Here is an 18867-nt window from a genome sequence, read left to right as displayed (position 1 = left end):
ACAGGATGGCCATGCCCTCCGGAAGTGCCGGACTGTCGGCCCACCTTTACCTTAACCTCCCCTGTGCTCCTGCTCCCCACTTTACTCCCTCATATGACATCTTGCTGCAGACTTTTCCTCGCTCATCTGGGTGCCTTGGGCTATCCTGCCTCGGGGTGTCCTTCCTGGGCCCTTGCCAAGCAGCTAGGGCTGCTGGTGCCAAATGGCCAAGCCCAGTTAGACTCTACCTGCTCCTGCCGCTCCGGGTCTAGGCTTCTGCACACCCTCACACTCACACTCACAGCGCACTGCAACCTTAATTAAACACAAAGACCGAGCAAGGTTGGCTATGGTGCCAAGGAACTCCTGATACACCCTTAAGGAGCCCTTTGCCTCTCAAAGCCTCTTTGCAATATTATGCACTTGCCCTACCTGATCTACTCGTTCCCACAGGCCTCAGGTTGCTGAGAGTTCACCTCAAGTATGCCCCAGTTGGGAGACATGGAGCTGGGTGCAGGGGGCTGCGATTATGAGGAAGACAGGGTCCTGGAGGGTGAGAGACAACAGGGAAAAGAGAGCTTCTGCCCTTCCCCCCCCCGCATGTCTCTTCCAGGTCCTCAGCGGGTATTGTTGGACACCCAAGACCTAGAGGTCTGTCCCAACACTCACACCCCTCCCATGAGGAAACTCTTAAGATCTCAGGTTGCCCTCTTCTGCTCCATACTGCTGTCACCTAAAGCACTATAGCCTCTACCTGTTGGGACTCCAGAATCTCCCAGTAAACCACACACACACACACACACACACACACACACACACGCAAGCAAGCAAGCACGCATGCACCCACGCACGCACGCACTTCATTATAGGCCACTTACAGGACTTACCAACAGTCTACCAGCCTCATTCCTGCAGTATGGGTGCCAAACACTAAGACAGGCAACGCCACGGGGCACTGCCTTTGTGGCCTTGTTAAGTTCAAAAGGGTCTTGGATGGCCAGTGGCATGGGGGAAGGGGAAGCTGAGGGTTGCCTGGCTCTACAAGAGTTTCCAGAAAGTCCTTTTGACTACCACAGAGCCAGCCCTCAACTTCTATTAGAGCACCAGGCCACCCATGGCATCCTGGGCAGGAGGGAGCACAAATATGGTTGTGGTATCTGTTGAGCAGCTGCAGACCATCCACCAGGGTACACTTCTGGGGACAGGGTGGGGTTGCAGGAAGTAGAAATGGAACAGGCAAGAAGTCCACACAACTCCCCCCGAAAGCATCTCAAAAAGGGAACCATACCAGCTCCCACTGATTCACCCTCCGAACTGTGGCCAGCCCCACCCACTCCCAGGCTCCATGTTCCTGCTGACCCTGTTGGCCAGGGCCTCACCCCAGGCCAGCCAGAACCACTAAGGGCTACAGGAACTTTATGGATCCTGAAGTTAGCGGTAGGCCTGAACTCCTGCTCCCCGAAAGGATAGCGGACAGCCTTGTCTGAAGCAGCAGAAAAAGCAAGAGCCCTGCATCGGGCCTGGAGTTGAGGCTCCCACTGCTGCTCCCCTCCAACACACACTGGTAGACAAGCACACAGGTCTTCCAAAAGATCAGGTTTATTAAGGGCATGAAAGAAGGGCTACTGAGAGCCCCTGCTGTCTAGGGTTAAGGCCTGGCATGTGCCTGGGCGGGTAGGGAAGGATTCCACAACCTGTAAGGAGAAACAGACAAAAGTGAGCACATCTCCAAGTGTTGTTATTCACTCCACTAGGGCTGACCCTATCATGTAGACAGGTGGACTGGGTGGGATTGGAGATGGGGCTATACCTGGGTCTACTTGAAAGTGTGGCTCTCAGCTCCACCTCGCCCAAAGCCTGAAAACAAAACAGAAACATTTAAAAAAATAGGGGATCAGTAGGTTGGGGAAGGGGGCCCAGTTGAGATGGGAGGTCTGTTAGGGAAGAGGTCCGACCACATACCTTTGGGCCCAAACATGGCTGAGTAGCAGGGATGGTTGCAGTAGGGCTTGCCTCCATGCTACAAGGAGAAGAAGATGAGGGGTCTGTCATCACAGCCCCCACTGCTCCTCCCTCTGCCCCCAGCGGTCCCTTACCTCGGCATGGCCCCCAGAGGTCAGTGTCTTCCCACATTTCTCACACTTCAGGCAGGGCCGATGCCAGTCCTTGCCCAGTGATGTCACTCGCTCAGCTGCAAAAGCACAAACCCACTGAGACACTGGGGTCCCTGCACAGCCTCTTCGGCTACACACACACCTGGGCTTCATTCTCTCAATGTGGTAGCCCACCCTGGGGCCCCAGATTGCCTCTGCTCCATAGAGGAGGCACCTTTGGTACTCTCAAGCCAACCCTGCGGCACAAACCAGAAGGGTCGCCTTACTGGAGGGATATTCTCTCTCTCTCCCTGTCTGTCTGTCTGTCTGTCTGTCTCTCTCTCTCTCTCTCTCTCTCTTTTCCCCTCCCTCCCCCCCCTCTTCCTGTCTGTCTGTCTCTTTCTCTCTCTCTCTCCTCTCTCTCTGTCTCTCTCTCTGTCTCTCTCTCTGTCTCTCTCTCTGTCTCTCTCTCTCTCTCTCTCTCTTTTCCCCTCCCTCCCTCTCTCCCTCTCTCCCTGTCTGTCTGTCTCTTTCTCTCTCTCTCTCTCCTCTCTGTCTCCCTCCCCCCACCTCTGTCTCTCTCTTCCCTCCTCTCCTCTCCTCTCCTCTTTCCTCCCCTTCTCTTCCCCCCACCTCAGGTTCTTTGAGATAGGGTTTCTGTGTAACAGCCCAGGCTCTTCTGGGACTCACTTTGTAGAGCAGGCTGGTCTTGAACTCACAGAGCTTCTCCTGCCTCTGCCTCCCAAGTGCTGGGACTAAAGGAGTGGGCCACCCCACCCCAGCTCATTGGTGGGGCATTTCCAAGCGCTACCACAGGGATGTGACCCCCGAGGGCTTGTAGGCTGAACAGGAGAAGGCCTTCAGACTTGAGGGACAAGGCATAGTGGTGTTGGAGAGCAAGTCTGGAGGGGCTAAGGCTAGGTCGTCCCGGTTAATTCCTCTGACCTCCGACCTTCCCGCTGGTGGCTGGCTAAATGAATCTGAGCTCACCCTTCTCCACGGCGGGGACGAAGGGACTTTACTTAATCAAACACCCTCTTATGGGAGCCCTAGGGCGCGCGAAGAGCAAGAAAATGAGCGCACCGGAGATCGCACCCCCGGACGTGGTTTTCCGCGTCTGTTTCTACTTAGTGTTGGGAGGGACCGCCTCAGTCCCGCGTTCCTTCCTATCCCGCGGGGACCCCGCCCAGGGCACGCAGAGAGAAGGCGGGAGAGACAGATGGATCCAGGGGCGAGGATCACTGAGAGAGGGAGAGACCCAAAATCATGGGAGTCATGGAGATCTGGCGACCCAGAGGCAAGGAGGCTAGGAGACGGACCCCAAAAACATAAGACAGCGAGTGGGCACAGATGTCGGTTCCGTTTAACACCAAGTTGTCCCTCACGACCCGGACAAGGTCCATGGGTTCGATCCTAGGCGATGCCCAGGACTCTAGGCACTCCCGCCCACCTAAACAACCCAGCACTGTCCCCCTCCGGGCCACGCTTCCGCATACTGCCTGCTGTGCGCCCGCGGGCATGTGGAGAGAGGAGGCTGGGACACCCAAGCATGCTCACCGAAATACACCTCCTTGTCGCACTTGGGGCACTTCGGCATGGCGGAACTTGGTCCTGCACAAGCGGCTGCAATTAGAAGGAAGTAGTTTGTAGGCTCTGGACTGGGTGGCGGCTGCCTGGTCCGCGCTTTTCAGGGACCCCATGGCCCTGCCCTTTAAGGCCCCGCCCCTGCCCCGCCCCCTGAGTCCGGGACTTGGACCCCTGGGATCTCTGATCCTGACCAACTGGCCAAGAATGGTCATCTGGCCCATGCTCGCCTCTGTCAGGACAAACTGGCCAAGTGCCATGCAGGGGCGCTGGGTCTTCTGGGGGCCCTCTGAGGATCCAGGCAGCTCCTGTGGGCCTAGGCCCCGCCCCCTGCCTGGGGCAGGAAAAGCCCGCGGTCCTGAATAGGGGATGTTGAATCCTCCCCTCGAAAGAAGAAGCGCCCTATCAGGGCTACCCTGCTCCTTGCACCTGCGAGAGCTTGCAGGAGCCGGGGTGGGCACAAGAAACTTCTGAAGTTCAGATAAAGCCGGGCGTGGTGGGATTGCCCGTCCTACTAGAACTGGTGAGGCCAATCTGGTCTCTAGGGTGAGACCCTGTTTCAAAACACACACAAAAAATATGAAAGTAAAAGTCCGATGCAAAATATCATTCAAAAATTCTACACGTATTTTGACCCTGCTTTCTCCGAGAAACAGAGTTGAGAGCATTCAGAGTCTCAGACTTGTAGCCCAACCCCTCCCAGCCCATATCTAACCCACGCAGACGCCAGGAGGTCCACCCGGGCCAGACACAAGTGAACACCCTGACCTTTGCCAGCTGGCTGGACTGCAGCCACAACTCCACCAGGGGAATTCAGAAGAGGGGACTGCCATGCAGGAAAGCCCTTCCTGCCACAGACACATCAGAATCTAAGGTTTGAGAACCCACCAACTTGAGGTTGGAGTAGAGGTCAAGGCAAGGAATGCAGGGTGAGGCCACGCCCAGGTCGCCTCCCTGATGAAGAAGAACAGTCCTTATCTCTGGGTGAAGGAGATCAGCGGTCCAAGTCCACCGCCCAGCTAAGGAAGAGGCTGAGCCGTGATTGGTACCGGGTAGAGACTGGACTACCCTACAGTAAATAAGTGGGGAGGGGTGCTTGCACTGACCCAGGGAACCTGAGTTCTGAGTGCTCTGCCGACTTGCAGACCAACGTGGTCACGACATTCAGGCCTCCATGGGGGTTGGGGCTCTGAACATTGCCTAACACACTGATACTGTGGTTGCTGTTAGCTGGGCCTTCAGCTCCCACCCTTCATCTCCCTGCTTTGTGGAACTTCCTAACCTATCCCTAGCACTTAGACCATAGTCCTCGGCTGCCCTCAACACACTCCTGTAAAAACAAGACCTCATCTCAGGCCAGGCTACTCTTGCAGCTCAGAAGAGCATCCTTGACAATGCCCAGGGACCCTGTGTCTTGGGCTCAGCCCTGACAGAGCCTTTTGTTCACACTTGTCTACCATTATCAGTCTTCAGTCCTGACCCTGTGGCGAGGATCTGGGGTACCTTCATCTCACTGGCTGGGGTGGGGATCAGAGCTCTCAAGCTGTGGGACTACTGATGCACCATGTGTCTAATATAAAAGCCATACTTCAAGGACTACCCACAGGTACAAACACTCTTCCCCGAGAATACTCTACCCTCTTCCCAGGGTCCCTAACTTGAGCCAAACTGGGGCTCCACAAATGCCCAGATCTACCAGGACATTTTGAAGCCCTTTACTACTGGCTGGGGGCTCCAGAGCAGGGGTGCACATGACCCTATATGGATAGACTCCCATTCTCTCGCCTACTTGTTGGAAAAAAGGTCCAAACTTCTGTAGCTCCTGTCCTGTCTACTGAGAAGAGAGAAGGCAAGGGGGGTTGGGAATGGGCAGAGGCTCTGGACAGCGAGAGCTGAGAAAATCCTTGGTAATAAAAGACAGACCAGGGGAGGCCCAGAACCATCTAGAAGGGTGGTGTCTCTGTCATGACAGATTCTGGGGCCTGGCCACACACAAAGCACACCACCTCACTGTCCGTAGAAGAAGCCAACTACTGCCTGCCAGGGGCGGGCACTGGGTGGAGGCACAGGGCACTTGGCAGACTGCCTCCCTCTGGTAGGGTGTGTGCAGGAGGCTGAGTGCTTGGATACACATGCATAAGCCAGGGCCTGCAGGCATACCTGTGGGGCGATGTCCTGTGGGATGGCTCTAGGGTCGTGTATGTCCTCAGAGCAAATGGCTGTCCACCCTTCTATCCAGCTGTACCCAGGGACTTCTTGACAGGCCCTTCCCACTTCTCACCCAAAAGACACTTGCTAAGGCAAGTTGGTCAATAACCCTGGCCTTGTTCCGTCCATCCACTGCCCCACCCCAGAGATAGCTCCTTCCTGGATTCAGGCCCCACCCTGCACTAGGGAACCCTCCTCCCAAAAAACCAGAGTCTTCTTGGCCTTCCCTAATGTTGTTTCCTGTTTCCATGGTCGCGGGAGGGGTGCCAAGGCAGGGCCCAAGGGCGGATATCTTCTTTGTTGGCACACAGCAGTTTTCTCAGACATTCGATTTGGACATATCCACTCAGACACACACAAAGACATACACAGTTGGTACAGCTCCACAGGCCTATGATGGGCTAGGGCCACTTCAGAGGCTGAGGCAGGAGGATCACCTGTTCAATGTCCTGGTCTATAGAACCAGATTCTGTCAAGAAAGAGGTGGGGGAGGGGGAGGAAGGAAGGAAGGAAAGAAGGAAGGAAAGGAGGAAGGAAGGAAGGAAGGAAGGGAGGAAGGAAGGAAGGAAGGAAGGAAAGGAGGAAGGAAGGAAGGAAGGAAGGAAAGGAGGAAGGAAAGGAGGAAGGAAGGAAGGAAGAAAGGAAGGAAAGAAGGAAGGAAGGAAGAAAGGAAGGAAAGGAGGAAGGAAGGAAGGAAAGGAGGAAGGAAGGAAGGAAGGAAAGGAGGAAGGAAGGAAGGAAAGGAGGAAGGAAGGAAGGAAGGAAGGAAGGAAGGAAAGGAGGAAGGAAGGAAGGAAAGGAGGAAGGAAGGGAGGGAGGGAGGGAGGGAGGAAGGAAAAAGGAAAACAGGGAAGAAGAAAAAGCTGGGGATGCTGAGGAAGTGGTTGGTACATGAGGTAAGTGAGGTAATGCCATCTTTGTTTTCTTAGTTCTCAGCCCTGTAGTCCCTCAAAAGTCATGTCTACCTTGGAAACACATTTGAGATTTCTAGAAATATTAACCAGAATAATTAATGTTTAAACAAGCTTAACATAAGCTAAAATAACTTTAAAAGGTATACAGTCAAACTAACTGTTCATGTTATGTCTGAAAATATTACTATGTTCTGCCAGAAACAAATTTTCAAGGTTACTTCAACTCTCATCTAACTTGGATGTGAGTTACGGCTCTGGTGGTTTTTCCCTTTACCTGCTCTACCCCAGCTGGGCAGTGGTGGTGCACATCTTTAATCCCAGCACTTGGGAGGCAGAGGCAGGTGGATCTCCAAGTTAGAGGCCAGCCTGGGCTACAGTGTGAGCTCCAGGACAGGTGCTGCTATAACAGAGAAAACTTGTCTTGAAGAAAAAGAAGGAGGAGGAGGAGGAGAAGAAAAGAAAAGAAAGAAAGGCTCTACCTGCCCCACCCCCAAGCTGTACCAAAAGACTCTGAGGCACAAGTCTGCTCTTGGCCTGAGAACTCTTTTTCAGCATTTGTAGGTGGAGGCAAGAGGATCAGAAATTCAAAGTCAGCCTCAGTTACATAAAACATTTAAGGCCAGCCTGGACTAAATGAGACACTGACTCAAAAAATAAACAACCATACACACACACACACACACACACACACACACACACACACACCATGAGAACTCTTCCAAAGCTTCCATAATGTCAGCAAATGTTCCCCTGCTGCTGCTGCTTCTACCCAGACCTCTAGCCTTAGCCCTCAACCTGGCTCTGGGATGAGGCTCAGCTGGTGCCAAAGTCTTGCCAGCTTTCCTGAGGCCCAGCTCCACGCTCACCTGCTTCCTCTATCCCAGGCTAGTCCTGGAGGAGGACAACTGAGCAGGGCTATCAGGCCTAGTGGAGGCCTGGGGTGCTCTGCACCAGCACCCACAGGGCCCACACTGAGCTCCCCACGGCTCACACCAGGGCAGCAGAGAGGGTGTGGGGGAGGGAAGGCTGCAGAATCACGTCTCTGCCCAAGCCTTCTCTGCACACACCTATGCGCCCTCCACTGGCTAGAATGCCACACCCTGAGGCCAGCCAGAGAAGGTAGGGGTGAGCCCTGCGGGCTGATGACCACTGACTGAGGAGTCTCAATACCCGCTCCCATCAGAAAAGTTCAACAACTCAGGGAAGGGCCTCTGCAATGTGGCAAAAACTACCCTTATCTACTGGCTCTGCTGGTACCTGACGGAGAGTGTAGTCACATGTGGAGATGTTCATTTAAGGGCTGGAGGCCAGCTGAGCCTGCCTAATGTCCTCTGCTCTCAGGTGCATATCCCGCCAGCACACACTTCAGAGAACATGCTGAGCACAGTCAGACACAGGCCTCCCTAGGGTCTACCCTCCCTCTCCCTTCCCTCAGACCAGTTGAGGACATTTACAAGTTCCCAGGGCCTATTTTCAGCAGCTTGTCTCAAGGGACCCCCGTCTGGCATAAGATCTGGCCCTAGGGTGGGCCTGCTGGGATGGTAAGCCAGTGAGAGGGGGTTGAACCCTGCCCTTCCTCTGCCCCTCGGGCTTAGGTGGTCAGCAACTAGCTTCCTCCTTTTCTGAAGTAACATGACATGGCCTGGAAGTGGGTGGTAGAGTGGTAGTATGCACTCCCGACCTAGGACCCATCATCTGGTCAGATGGGGTACCCTGAACCCTGCCTTCCATGCAGCTGGGCCCCGTGCCTAGTGACTGCTTCCTGGAACCAAAGCTCAGGCAGAACTGCCTGGAATTCCAGCTTTCCCAAAGCAGCAGCTGAGGCCTTGTTCATGGCCCGGAGCCCACCCGCACAGCCAGCCTGGCCCTGGGGAAAAAGGGCCGCCCACACCTGGCACCTTGGGCTTTTAGCCAGCCTGCACTGCACCCACTCAGTAGTCAGAGCATTAGCACTAGCACAGGGCGATCTTTTGATACCATGCCCACAGGCTTCAGCCAGCAGCCAGTGAGCAGGACCAGCCATGCCAGACCCTGAGATAAATGGGATCTGCAGGGAGCCCGGAGCTTGAGGAAGACTCTGGCAGAAAGGTACCCAGGGCTGATGAAGAAGTGTCACTGGCCCAAGAGACTCAAGCTAAGGCAGGAGGGAGGGTGCTGGGGGTCTGGAATGCTGGCCAGAGGATCTAAGATAAGTGAGTGGGAAGAGAGAGCCATAAACTGTGCACCCCACAAAGAAGTCCAGCTGAGCATACCAGTAGGGGTCCAGAGAGGGGCTGGGGGGAGCCTGGTTGGAGAGTACAGCAAGGCTAGAAAGGTGGGTGGTTTGTAGAGTGTGTCACCGGAACTCCTGGAACACAGCTAAACTGTGCAGAGTAGCCTGGGGCTGTGAGGCTCCTTGTGATGTCCTGGACTCAGCTGGCAGAATTTGGAATGAAATGAGGTGGTCAGATGGCATCTAGAGCCATCTCCCAGTCGTTTGGGAGATAGAAACTCAGAACACTCTCCCAGAGAAGGGCGGATGCCGGAGACAAAGACTTCTATTCTCTCCTCCATCTTGGGTGCATCGGAAGCCGGTGCCACTGACGCGCGACCTGGTGATGCAGTGGACACCGCCTGGCAACAAGGCCCAGACAAACAGTCGCAGCGCCGCCGCGTTTCCACGACAACTCCTTGGAAACAAACACCACGCCGCGTCATCTTCCCGGGCAGGAAAAGGCCAGATCCTGCCCCGCCCCTCTGAGGCATAGCAAAGCTGGCCGCAGGGCGGGGATGGATCTGCCCCGGGAAGACCCCTGCCCTCGTGGCCCAGCTAGGGGAGTCCCCTTCTTTCCTTCAAAGGTCCCGCTCAGGACTGGGGAGGACCCGCCCGGGCCCGCCCCCTCTGCTTCCTCCAAGCTGAACTGGTTGAGAAGTCTTCCTGCTCCGGAGAGCGAACAATTTCATCGTTCCCTCTACCCCCACGCATTGCCAACCAGGAAGAGCGCGAGCTGCTCAGCTCGATCCAAAATGTGCAGCCAAGAAGCGGAGTCTTGGTGGGAGATACCTGCTGGACCTCCCCTTGGCGAGGGTGGAGAGCGGGGGCGGCACTTCCAGACACCGGAGCCGACCCATGCTCCGCGGCCCCAGGGACACGACTTTGCCCATAGGACAGTAGGCCCAGATACAGCCACACCAGGGTCAATGGCCTAGAGGGCTGGACAAGAGGCCAGGGACAAGCCCGAAAAGGCTTCGTGCTCTGTGGCAGTAACCAGATCTGGGAGCCACTTGCCCTAAACGCTTTATGTATCTGAGGCTTGGACTGCTTATGGAGCAGGACTAGATGCGGCGCCCTATCAGAGACGATGGCCCCTAAAGCGCCACGCTGAAATACAGGGGCGCCGTCTAGTGGGCATTCGGGGAAAAGCAAGTGGAGGAAGGCCGCACCCACTGTATAAGGGGGTTCCAGTCCCACATCCTGGGCCACGTGAGAAGACACGATCCACTACCTCACTATAAACCCAGTCACATGAGTCCCAAGACCCTCGCCTAGCAGACTATCTTCATTCTGTTCCTGGTCCACTCACCAGAGACAAGTCAAGGTGGACATAGCAGGAAATGGCCATAGCTCTGCCTGGTCAGAATGGGGTCTAACTGCACCCCTAATCTCTCATGGACTTCTCAGCCCAGTCCTAGGCTGTCCTCCACTTCAGGTTCCATCCAGCTCACACCAGCTTTCCTCGCTCTGCACAAGACCGCTCTGGTCACCTGTCTCCAGCCCTATCACATGGCCCCTGCTTGTTCTCAAGTCAGACCTCACACACCAGGCTCATCCCCAGGCTCATCCCCATGCTTCAGAGCTATGTCTTCAATGGAGCCCACCTGCCCGTTATCTGGACCCCTTTGTCCAAGACACCTCCTCACCTCTGCCCAGAGCAGCCCCTCCTTGCTCCCCACACACATTTCAGTGTTGCCACTGATGCCTAAGTCGGTCTTTCCAGTTCTGAAATGTGTCTGGATTCCATCCCTACCAATACCGGGCCCAGGAGCACAAGGGAACATCTGTGAAGAGACAAAGGGACACTGTCCCGGGTTTACACCCACCCCACACAGAAGACACTGGGTCCTGCAATCCTCAAACCAAACCATTTATTGACAGCAAAAGTCTCCGTAGCTGTGAACCACGTGAGGGGTAGGTAGGGCTTAGTGTGGGAACCAGCAGAGGGCTCCTTACAGAGGGGGCTGCCACCCTGGGAATGCTGTGAGCTCATGGCCATCACCGGCAAGCAGAGCATAGATAATACTGGTGGGCAGGTGTGGGCAACAGGGATATCATAGGACAGCCACCTCAGAGAGCTGTCAGGGACATGGGGACACAGGGACAGAGAGGATGCTGGGCACAGGGGCACAGGACACATGAGGCTATGGAGGCACACAGACACAAAGTGGGCAGTGGGTGACACAGGACAAGCCGAGGTGACACACAGAGAAACAGGGCTGCAATTCTGGGCTGTTCTGGAGACTACCCAGGAGGCTTCCTCCTCCACCACTTAGGCCCTGGGTTTGCAGGCAAGACGTGCTGAGGCAGGACTAAGCAGCAGGTCACTTTCCCTCAGGGTCAAGTAGGGGACCCGGAGGACAGCATCTGCAGATCTAAGGCTGAACTGTGCCTTCAGGGTCCTTGTCATAGATATAGCTGCCCACAGCACCGGTATTCACTCCTGTGGAGAAAAGTGGCTGCGGTGGCTGAGCAGAACAAACAGGATCTGGGGAAGGAGGGATCCCCATGTCCTCTACCCCACACTGCACTCACCCTTGGGTCCAAAGAGAATCCCATAGCAAGGCTTGTGGCAGTAGGGCTGGCCATCATGCTGTGGGCAGCAGAGAGAGAGTGCTGAGCACTGACTCCTCCCCCACCCCTTCCTTTGCTTCCCCCGATGCAGTGAGACCTTCATAATGTAGGAGTCTGCCTCCCTGAGATCCTAGGCTTCAAAGGTCATGTGCAGGCCCATGCACTTAGAACAGCAGAGCTCCAAGGAATATCTGCAGAATCTGCCCTCTAGTGGCCAGATCGCAGGCCTTATAGCCTAGGGCACTCCCAGGCCAGGGAGCCCGGCTGCAGCAGAATTCCTTGTTTCCTGTACCTGCCCCCACCCTACCAGTTCCGGAATCCTTACTCCAGTATGCTCTTCCTCCTTAAGACCTATTTGGCTCCTACATCCCAACTGCACCCCTTACCTCAGCATGCCCTCCGGGGGTCAGCGTCTTGGAGCAGCGCTCACAGCGCAGGCAAGGCCGATGCCAATCCTTGCCTAGAGAGGTCACCTTCTCAGCTGGGAGGGAGGAGAATGGTAATGGTGGTAACCCCGATCGATCCCAAGGCACAGTTTCCTTGAGTCAGGAGCGTGGGCAGTCAGTCACTTACCAAAGTACACCCTCTTGTTGCAGCGAGGACACATGTTGGGCTCCCCAGTGAATGTGGTGACACTAGAGGCTGGAAGGGTGAAGCTGGGTCAGGGTGGACCTTGGCCCCCCCATACCTAACCCCCACCCAGAGCTTATCCCACCTTTGCTGGGACCTTTGGGGGGTCCGCTGGTCTTCCGCTCTTCGGTTCGCACCACAGGGACCTCGATGGGGCCAGTGACCTGAGGGCCCTCAGTCAGAGGCTTCTCATAGATGTAGGAACCAGCACCCCCTATATTCACGCCTGTAGGTGGCAAGCATGCCAGCTGGAGGTTACTGGTTGGAGGCCTTGACACCACTCATCTCTCACACAGAACTTCTCCCAAAGCTACTTCATGGCTTTCCAGGGTAGGAGGGGCACAGGGAAGGAGAAAGGGGAGGTAAGAGCAGATGGACCCCACCCCCATCCAGCAACCACAGGAGCTCAGGCCTGGCTGAGACCCTGCTCACCTTTGGGTCCAAACAGTGTGGCATAGCACGGCTTGTGGCAGAAGGGTTTCCCATCGTGCTCAGCGTGGCCCCCAGGGGTCAGTGTCTTATTGCAGCGCTCACACTTGAGACAGAACTTGTGCCAGTCCTTGCCCAGGGAACTAACCTTCTCGGCTGTGGGTAGTAATAGGAGGTCAGGGCAGAGTTCCTGTTCCTCTTCCTACAGTGCAGAAGCGTCCAAGCCCACATCCCTCCATGTCTCACCACCTGGTAGACATCACGCCCTCCTCCCACCCCACCCATGGTGGCTCCAAGATTAGGTTACTGTTAACAGAGACTCCCTCAGCCATCCTGGAGCCCTTTTCTCCTTGCTCATGCCTAAGTGGTCTCAGCCCATGCCCTTGGTTTAACCCCTCAATGTCTGCTGACTGCACCTGTTTATACCTGCTCCTTCCTCAAACACCTGCCTCACACCTCACACTCATAGTGCCTCTTCCCTAATGGAGCCCAAGGAGCCCCACCACCGAGACAAAAGCCCTTGATCTTCAGCACGGGCTGAGGGACCACCAGTCCTGGTGGCGCAGAGCCGCCAGGCAGGATCCCTATTTGGCTCCCTGATCCTAAGCCCTGAGATCTCCCTCCACCCACTGCCTCCAGCTGCCAGTTTGGCGCCAAAGGTTTGTGACCATCACCACCCCACCCCACCCCACCCCACCACCCCCACCCCCACCACCCCCGCCGCCGCCGCTGCCGCCTCCCACTTCCAGGGCTATGACTGCTGAGCCACATCCCAATGGACGGAAGCTGGGACCTCCCCAAGGGAGCAAGGCAGGAAAAGGGTGGAGAAGTGGGCAGGAAGAAGGGCCTGAGCTGAGAGCAGAGCCTGAATTCCAAAGGGAAGGGGCCAGGCCAGAGTGGCGGGGGAGGCGGGAGGGGTGTCATGCTTGCTTGGCTCTGGCATGTGCTACCCTGAGGACAGAAGAAACAGCTCCCTAGCCTTCCTTTCTCAAGAGTGGTCCAGTGGTCCCTTTGGGGCCAAGCCTCCTCTGGATAACCTTGGCAAATGCTAGAGAGAACAGCCTACTCTGAGAGCTCACCCCCCAGCGCTCCCCCCACCCCCCTCCTGCCCCAGGAGGTGCTGCCGCTGGGCAGCGAGCCTGGATCCTCCATGCAGCCAAGTCTGGCTCTCTTCAGTCCTAACTTGCTGTGCATGGTCAGGACAGGGCGTTCTCCAGGAACCCTCCCGGACCCTTGCCCTGGACAGTATCACTTAGTTCCCTTTGTGATACTAAGACACAGGTGAGCCAGAGCCCTGCTATGTCCAAGCCAGAAGAGGCAAGAGCTACCTGGACGGAAGGCAGGCTTGGCTCTCATGCCTGCCTGGCATCCTCTCTCAGCACAGTGATAAGGAGGTTGTTGGGATGGCCATCAGTGGCTGTGGCAGCTGCAGCCCAAGGTTGCCAAAACCACTCTGCTCTGGCCAGCTCTGGGATGTGGGCCATGTGGGGGCAGGGAACTGACCCTCAGACTCACTAGTTGGGTCGATGGCCCCATTACAGATGTAAATTGGGAATACAGCATCGATTGGGTCTAATAGCTTGGGGCGGGGGGTTGGGGGGGGGGAATAGTCTTCTACCTGGCCACATGTGCTGGAGGGAAATCAGTCTCACAGCACCGGGGGACCTTTAGCCTAGAGTTTACTCAGATGTGGCTGCCAGAGCACAGCCTAGCTGGGTGGAAAGGGCAGCATTCTGGACCCCCCCCCCCATTGCCTTCCCATAGGACAGAAGCCAGCTGACTGTGAGGAGCCTTTGTTTTCTGCCGAGAGCCAGAGGCACCCAAGCAGGCAGAGTGCTTTTTTCCGGGTGGCCTCTTGGCCAAGGCCCCAAAGAGTCCAGAGCTTGCCTGGCTAGAGACAAAGTCATGAAGAACAGCCCTGAGGACTGTCCTCACCTTGTCAGACATCCCTCTGTAGGAAAAGGACTGAAATCAGGCAATCTGTCCCCTCCAGGAGGCAACAGGAAACCCCTGGCTCCAGGCCACCCAGAACAACTCCAAGCCAAATCCGGTCCCTCCCCTCTGGGAACAAACAAAAGTGGCCTCTCCTCTCCTTCTGTCAGCTGAAGAAGCCCACTGGACATTCACTACTCTTCAGAGATGGCCACAGAAGGGGACCCTGTCTTTACAAGCTGGAAGTCTTTCTCTATTCTGGCCCTGAGTCTATCTTTTGGTGGGCAGACACTGCTACCCGGGAAAAGTTGCTCAACCAGGAGCACAGCCCCGGGAGGTTAGCAGTTCAGGGATCAGGGATGCCTGATAAAGGTTACTGCCTTCAGAGGCCACCTTAGCAGGATCCAATCAAACATTCCTGCATACTATTGCCTCCTTCCCTGATAGCCTTAACCTCCAAGAGGCCAGGGTCCTGGCCATTTAGTGCACTCTCAAGCTCATGGAGACCTACGTGTCACCAGTGCCCCACCCCGGGTGAAAATGCCGAGGCAAATGGCCAAGAAAGGGAGCAGGCTGGAGCATGTAAGAGGCGGAGGCCAAGGTCGCCCCCGCTTGGACTGAACCCGGAATCCCAGCGGATCCCAGACCTGGTCCAGCGGTCTGGGCAGAGGTCGGAGTGAGGACTGGGGTCACTTGCTACTCCGGGTCACACTACTGGGCCCATGTGCAGGCTAGGAGGCAGCCACAGGGTGAGGCGGAGATGCGGGGACCCAGAGGATCTTATCGGACCAGTCCCAGGCGTCCGACTTCGTTGGATCCCGCCCCAAATAGTGCCACTGAAGAAGAGCCATGAGCCGAACATGCGGCTGGCCAGGACTTTGCGTACCTCGCCCAGTGTCTACTGGCCGCTTCCGAACCCACCCGACGCCACCGCCTCTCCAGGATCCCAGGTGGACTCCCTTGCCCGGCACAGCCCCACCTTCGAGCCTCCGGCCGCACCCGTGTGGGCAGCGTGGCGAGCTTAGCTACCGGCCGCGCATCCCAAGACCGTAGCTGCGCACTAGGATCCGTGTACACTACGGGGTGTGGTTCTGAGCAAGGGGACTGGAGACGAAGGCGGACGGCGGGTGGATACTCACCAAAGTACACGGTCTTGTCACACTTGGGACACTTGGAGGCCATGGTCGGTGCGCTCGATCGGTCCGCGCCCTCCACCCGCGCTCGTCTCTGCGCCGCCGCCCGCGCCTGCCCCGCCCGCCCCCGACGTCCATTGGCTCCGAGACCCGGGCGGGGCCTCGGGAGCCCGCCCCCCGGGACGCCAGCAGCTGGGCGCACGGCAGGCGGGGCGCACCTGCCAGGGTCGGAGGGGCAGGGCCTGGCGCCCCCTACCCCACAGTGAAGTGGCCTCTACAGGGATCGCCCGGGTTTTCCATGGCAACATCGTGGCCTCTAGCTGGAGAGCAGACTTGGGGTCCCCAGCTCCTGTCCCCGACGTCCCGGCTGGCTCGTGGCAGGAGGGGGCACGAGAAGCCCGCGGGACGCCCCCCCCCTCCCGTCTCCTGGCGCCGCCTCCCTTTGTTGCCTCGTTTCTATAGCAACGGCCTCGCTGCACAGAAGCACGAAGCATCGGATTCCGGGCGGGGCGCCGCGGTCCTGTCTGTGGTGCTGAAGGAGGGGCGGGCGAGGCTCACTAGCAAGCGCCGCCACTTCCAAAAACAGCCTGAGAAAGCACTGGGATGAGTGGGGGCGGGGTGGAGACAGCCAGTGTAGGCTCTGAGGGGGCCGCAGGTGCACTTGCGCCCAGAGTTCTCCCCAGTTCTATCCTTGGAGGAGTGGGGTACCTGCGAGTTTCCTCTGCATCAAGCGTTGAGAGCTAGCACCCCCATCTGTGAGCGCCCCAAGCCCATGACTGCTGCCGGTCTTCCTCAGGCACCTGGAATTCTGGCCCCAATGCGTTTTGTAGGGTAGCAGAGCCAGAAATCCTGCCAGCCAGCTCCTGTCTTCCTTCCACCTTGCTCTTCAGGAACAGCCCCCCCCCCCACCCAACCCCGGCCCTGTCCCATTTCTCCTTCCCACTAGGGGCTTGCTTAGCCCTCCTACTTCTTGATTCCATCCTGGAACTTCTGAAGATAAAGACCAAAGAGAGGACCCAGGGACCCACAGACCTCTTGACCAAATCTGGACCTTGGGTCTGGGAAACAAACACCCTACATGTCCCAGACCCTGATGACCAGACCCAGTATGAGCAACTGACTCCAGAAACACCACTCCCACCCTGTCTTCACAGCTGTGCTGGACACCCATATTCCATTCCTCCGCCCAGCCCAAGGACTGGGAGTCAAGTGGTTCCAGGTGCCAGGCATGTTGGTGATTCCCGGCCTACTACTATGGCTCCATGTGGTGGGCCCTCCCTCTTCCTTGCACACATATCCTGCTGCTACTACCATTTCCATGGTGACAACAGCCCAGAAACGTGTGCCGCCCCCTCCAAGCCTGACTGACCAGCCTAACCAGCTCCCCCTGGGCACCTCTGGACACATGCCAGTCAAGGTGAGAGGCAGGTAAGGTGGCCTCCCAGTGCCCTCCTGGATAGGGTCCCTTCATTCATAGCTAGGGTCCTGTTCAGGCTGGATTCATAGGTGCCCTGACTCCCAACCCAAGCGTCCATTACTGTGCTCTCGACAGCTCTCCATCTTAGGAGTTGGGGGGACCCTAGCTTCCAGCCTGCTTGACCACCTACCACTAATATTTGTAGTGAAAGAGGGCTAAGTGGGCTAGGCTCAGGCAGTCTTCTGAAAGGGCCTCCAGCCCTGACCCAAGAGTAGACAGGGACAGGACCCCTCCATGGGGAGGCAGCAGCAGCAGGTAATACTGGCTAGGTGCCCAGGGTGAGGGGGGATCGGCAGGGTGGGGTAAGAGAGCTTAATTGCTGCTGCTGCAGCTCTACGTACTCCCCTGTGGCCCTGCACAGTGATGGAGGGCCATGGGACTGTCCTGGGCCTGGCAGGAAAGCACATGGACCAGCGACGGAACAGTGGCCTCGGCCTGCACATCTGAGGCTGTGGAGGGCAAAGGGGCGGTAGTGAGCAGGACAGCATGGCAGGGACAGAAAGGCTTCTCTGGACACACACCAGCCAAAGGAAGGGGTAGGTAGGGGGTTCCACAGTGCCCTCCTGGATCCGACCCCTTCATTCATAGCCAGGTTCTGTTCAGGCTGGATCCATAGGTGCCCTGGCTCCCAACCCAATCAACCCTTACTGTACCCTCACCATCCATGAAGTATGGAAGATGGCAGGGGGTGGAGCAGGTCTCTTCTCTACAGTCCCAGCAAGATAAAAAGTATCTTGGAATTATATTTTCATGTGTCTCACCCTTAGAGCAGGGTCACAGATCTATTGTAAGAAACCCATGGCTGGGCTGAGTCAAAGTGAGGCCCCAGGCATGGCAAGGCCTGGGATAAAGGCTCTGAGCTGTGACTTGGGCAGGCATGCAGGCTGTTTTTAGGACAGGTCTTCAAGTCAGTACCAGTCCCTTGGGTCATGAGGGCCTGGCCTTCATAGAATGTCCCCTGCCCATTTCTTCATCAAAAGGGCTTCCGGATAGAACAGAGTACTTTCCTGGGCCCATCAGCCACCAGCCTGAGTTCACCTCCCAGTCTTTGCCTTGGCTTTGACCTCCAAGTAGCCAGAGGTAGACACACAGCCCAAGACACATGGCTTTGTCTCTATAGTGGCCACTGGAGCTGAAGTACCGAGGCCCGTCAAGGATACCAGGATGGCACTGGGAACTCGTAGAGGGCCCCCTTGCCCTTGGGTTTCTGTCTTGGCCAGGACCTAGGGATGTACACAGCCTGACTCCTGAAAAGGACAGCCTTTAGAAGAAGACCCTGTGGCCTGAGGAACTAGTTTAGAAGGGGCTTCATCTGCACCTTGCTTGAGCCGACAGCTATGTTCCCTGCAGACTCCCACATGGGAGAGGACTCCGAGGAGGCCCTTGAAGACTGGGCCATCCTAGAGCAGCAGAGGACAAGGTGGAAGCCAGCATTAGCTGGGGGAAGCAGCTTCATGACCCTAGGAAGATGGGGTATGTCACAGCCCTGTCCCAGACACCTGGCCTGTCACCCTGATAAGCCCCATCACAGGCCCAGGAAAGCCAAGATATCCCCTTATCTGTGCCCAGAGTGGGGACATAAGTGGTTTCTATTTTAACCCCTCATCTGAGATTTCCACATATCACAGGCGCCTGAGTAAGGCAGAAGCAGGAGGCAGAG

The 18867-nt window shown here is 56.7% G+C and overlaps 2 protein-coding genes across 2 annotated transcripts; both read right to left on the bottom strand.

Annotated features, from left to right (window-relative positions):
• Positions 1 to 1562: 1562 nt before the first annotated feature.
• Positions 1563 to 3770, bottom strand: Crip1 (cysteine rich protein 1). The gene is made up of 5 exons (XM_036206412.1): positions 3630 to 3770; positions 2076 to 2170; positions 1942 to 1999; positions 1790 to 1836; positions 1563 to 1673 (listed from the first exon to the last, which is right to left on the bottom strand). The coding sequence occupies exons 1-4, from the start codon at positions 3667 to 3669 to the stop codon at positions 1796 to 1798; spliced, it is 234 nt and encodes a 77-aa protein (XP_036062305.1). The 5' UTR covers positions 3670 to 3770; the 3' UTR covers positions 1563 to 1673; positions 1790 to 1795.
• A 7115-nt stretch (positions 3771 to 10885) lies between these two features.
• Crip2 (cysteine rich protein 2) lies at positions 10886 to 15864 on the bottom strand. The gene is made up of 7 exons (XM_036206662.1): positions 15737 to 15864; positions 12669 to 12821; positions 12322 to 12462; positions 12180 to 12248; positions 11993 to 12087; positions 11568 to 11625; positions 10886 to 11475 (listed from the first exon to the last, which is right to left on the bottom strand). The coding sequence occupies exons 1-7, from the start codon at positions 15777 to 15779 to the stop codon at positions 11408 to 11410; spliced, it is 627 nt and encodes a 208-aa protein (XP_036062555.1). The 5' UTR covers positions 15780 to 15864; the 3' UTR covers positions 10886 to 11407.
• Between the last annotated feature and the right edge of the window lie 3003 nt (positions 15865 to 18867).

This window comes from Onychomys torridus, chromosome 14 (assembly GCF_903995425.1).
Source record: "Onychomys torridus chromosome 14, mOncTor1.1, whole genome shotgun sequence".
NCBI classification, from domain to species: Eukaryota; Metazoa; Chordata; class Mammalia; order Rodentia; family Cricetidae; genus Onychomys; species Onychomys torridus.
Note: the sequence above shows the minus strand (reverse complement) of the source record. Positions and strands in the feature narration are given on the sequence as shown.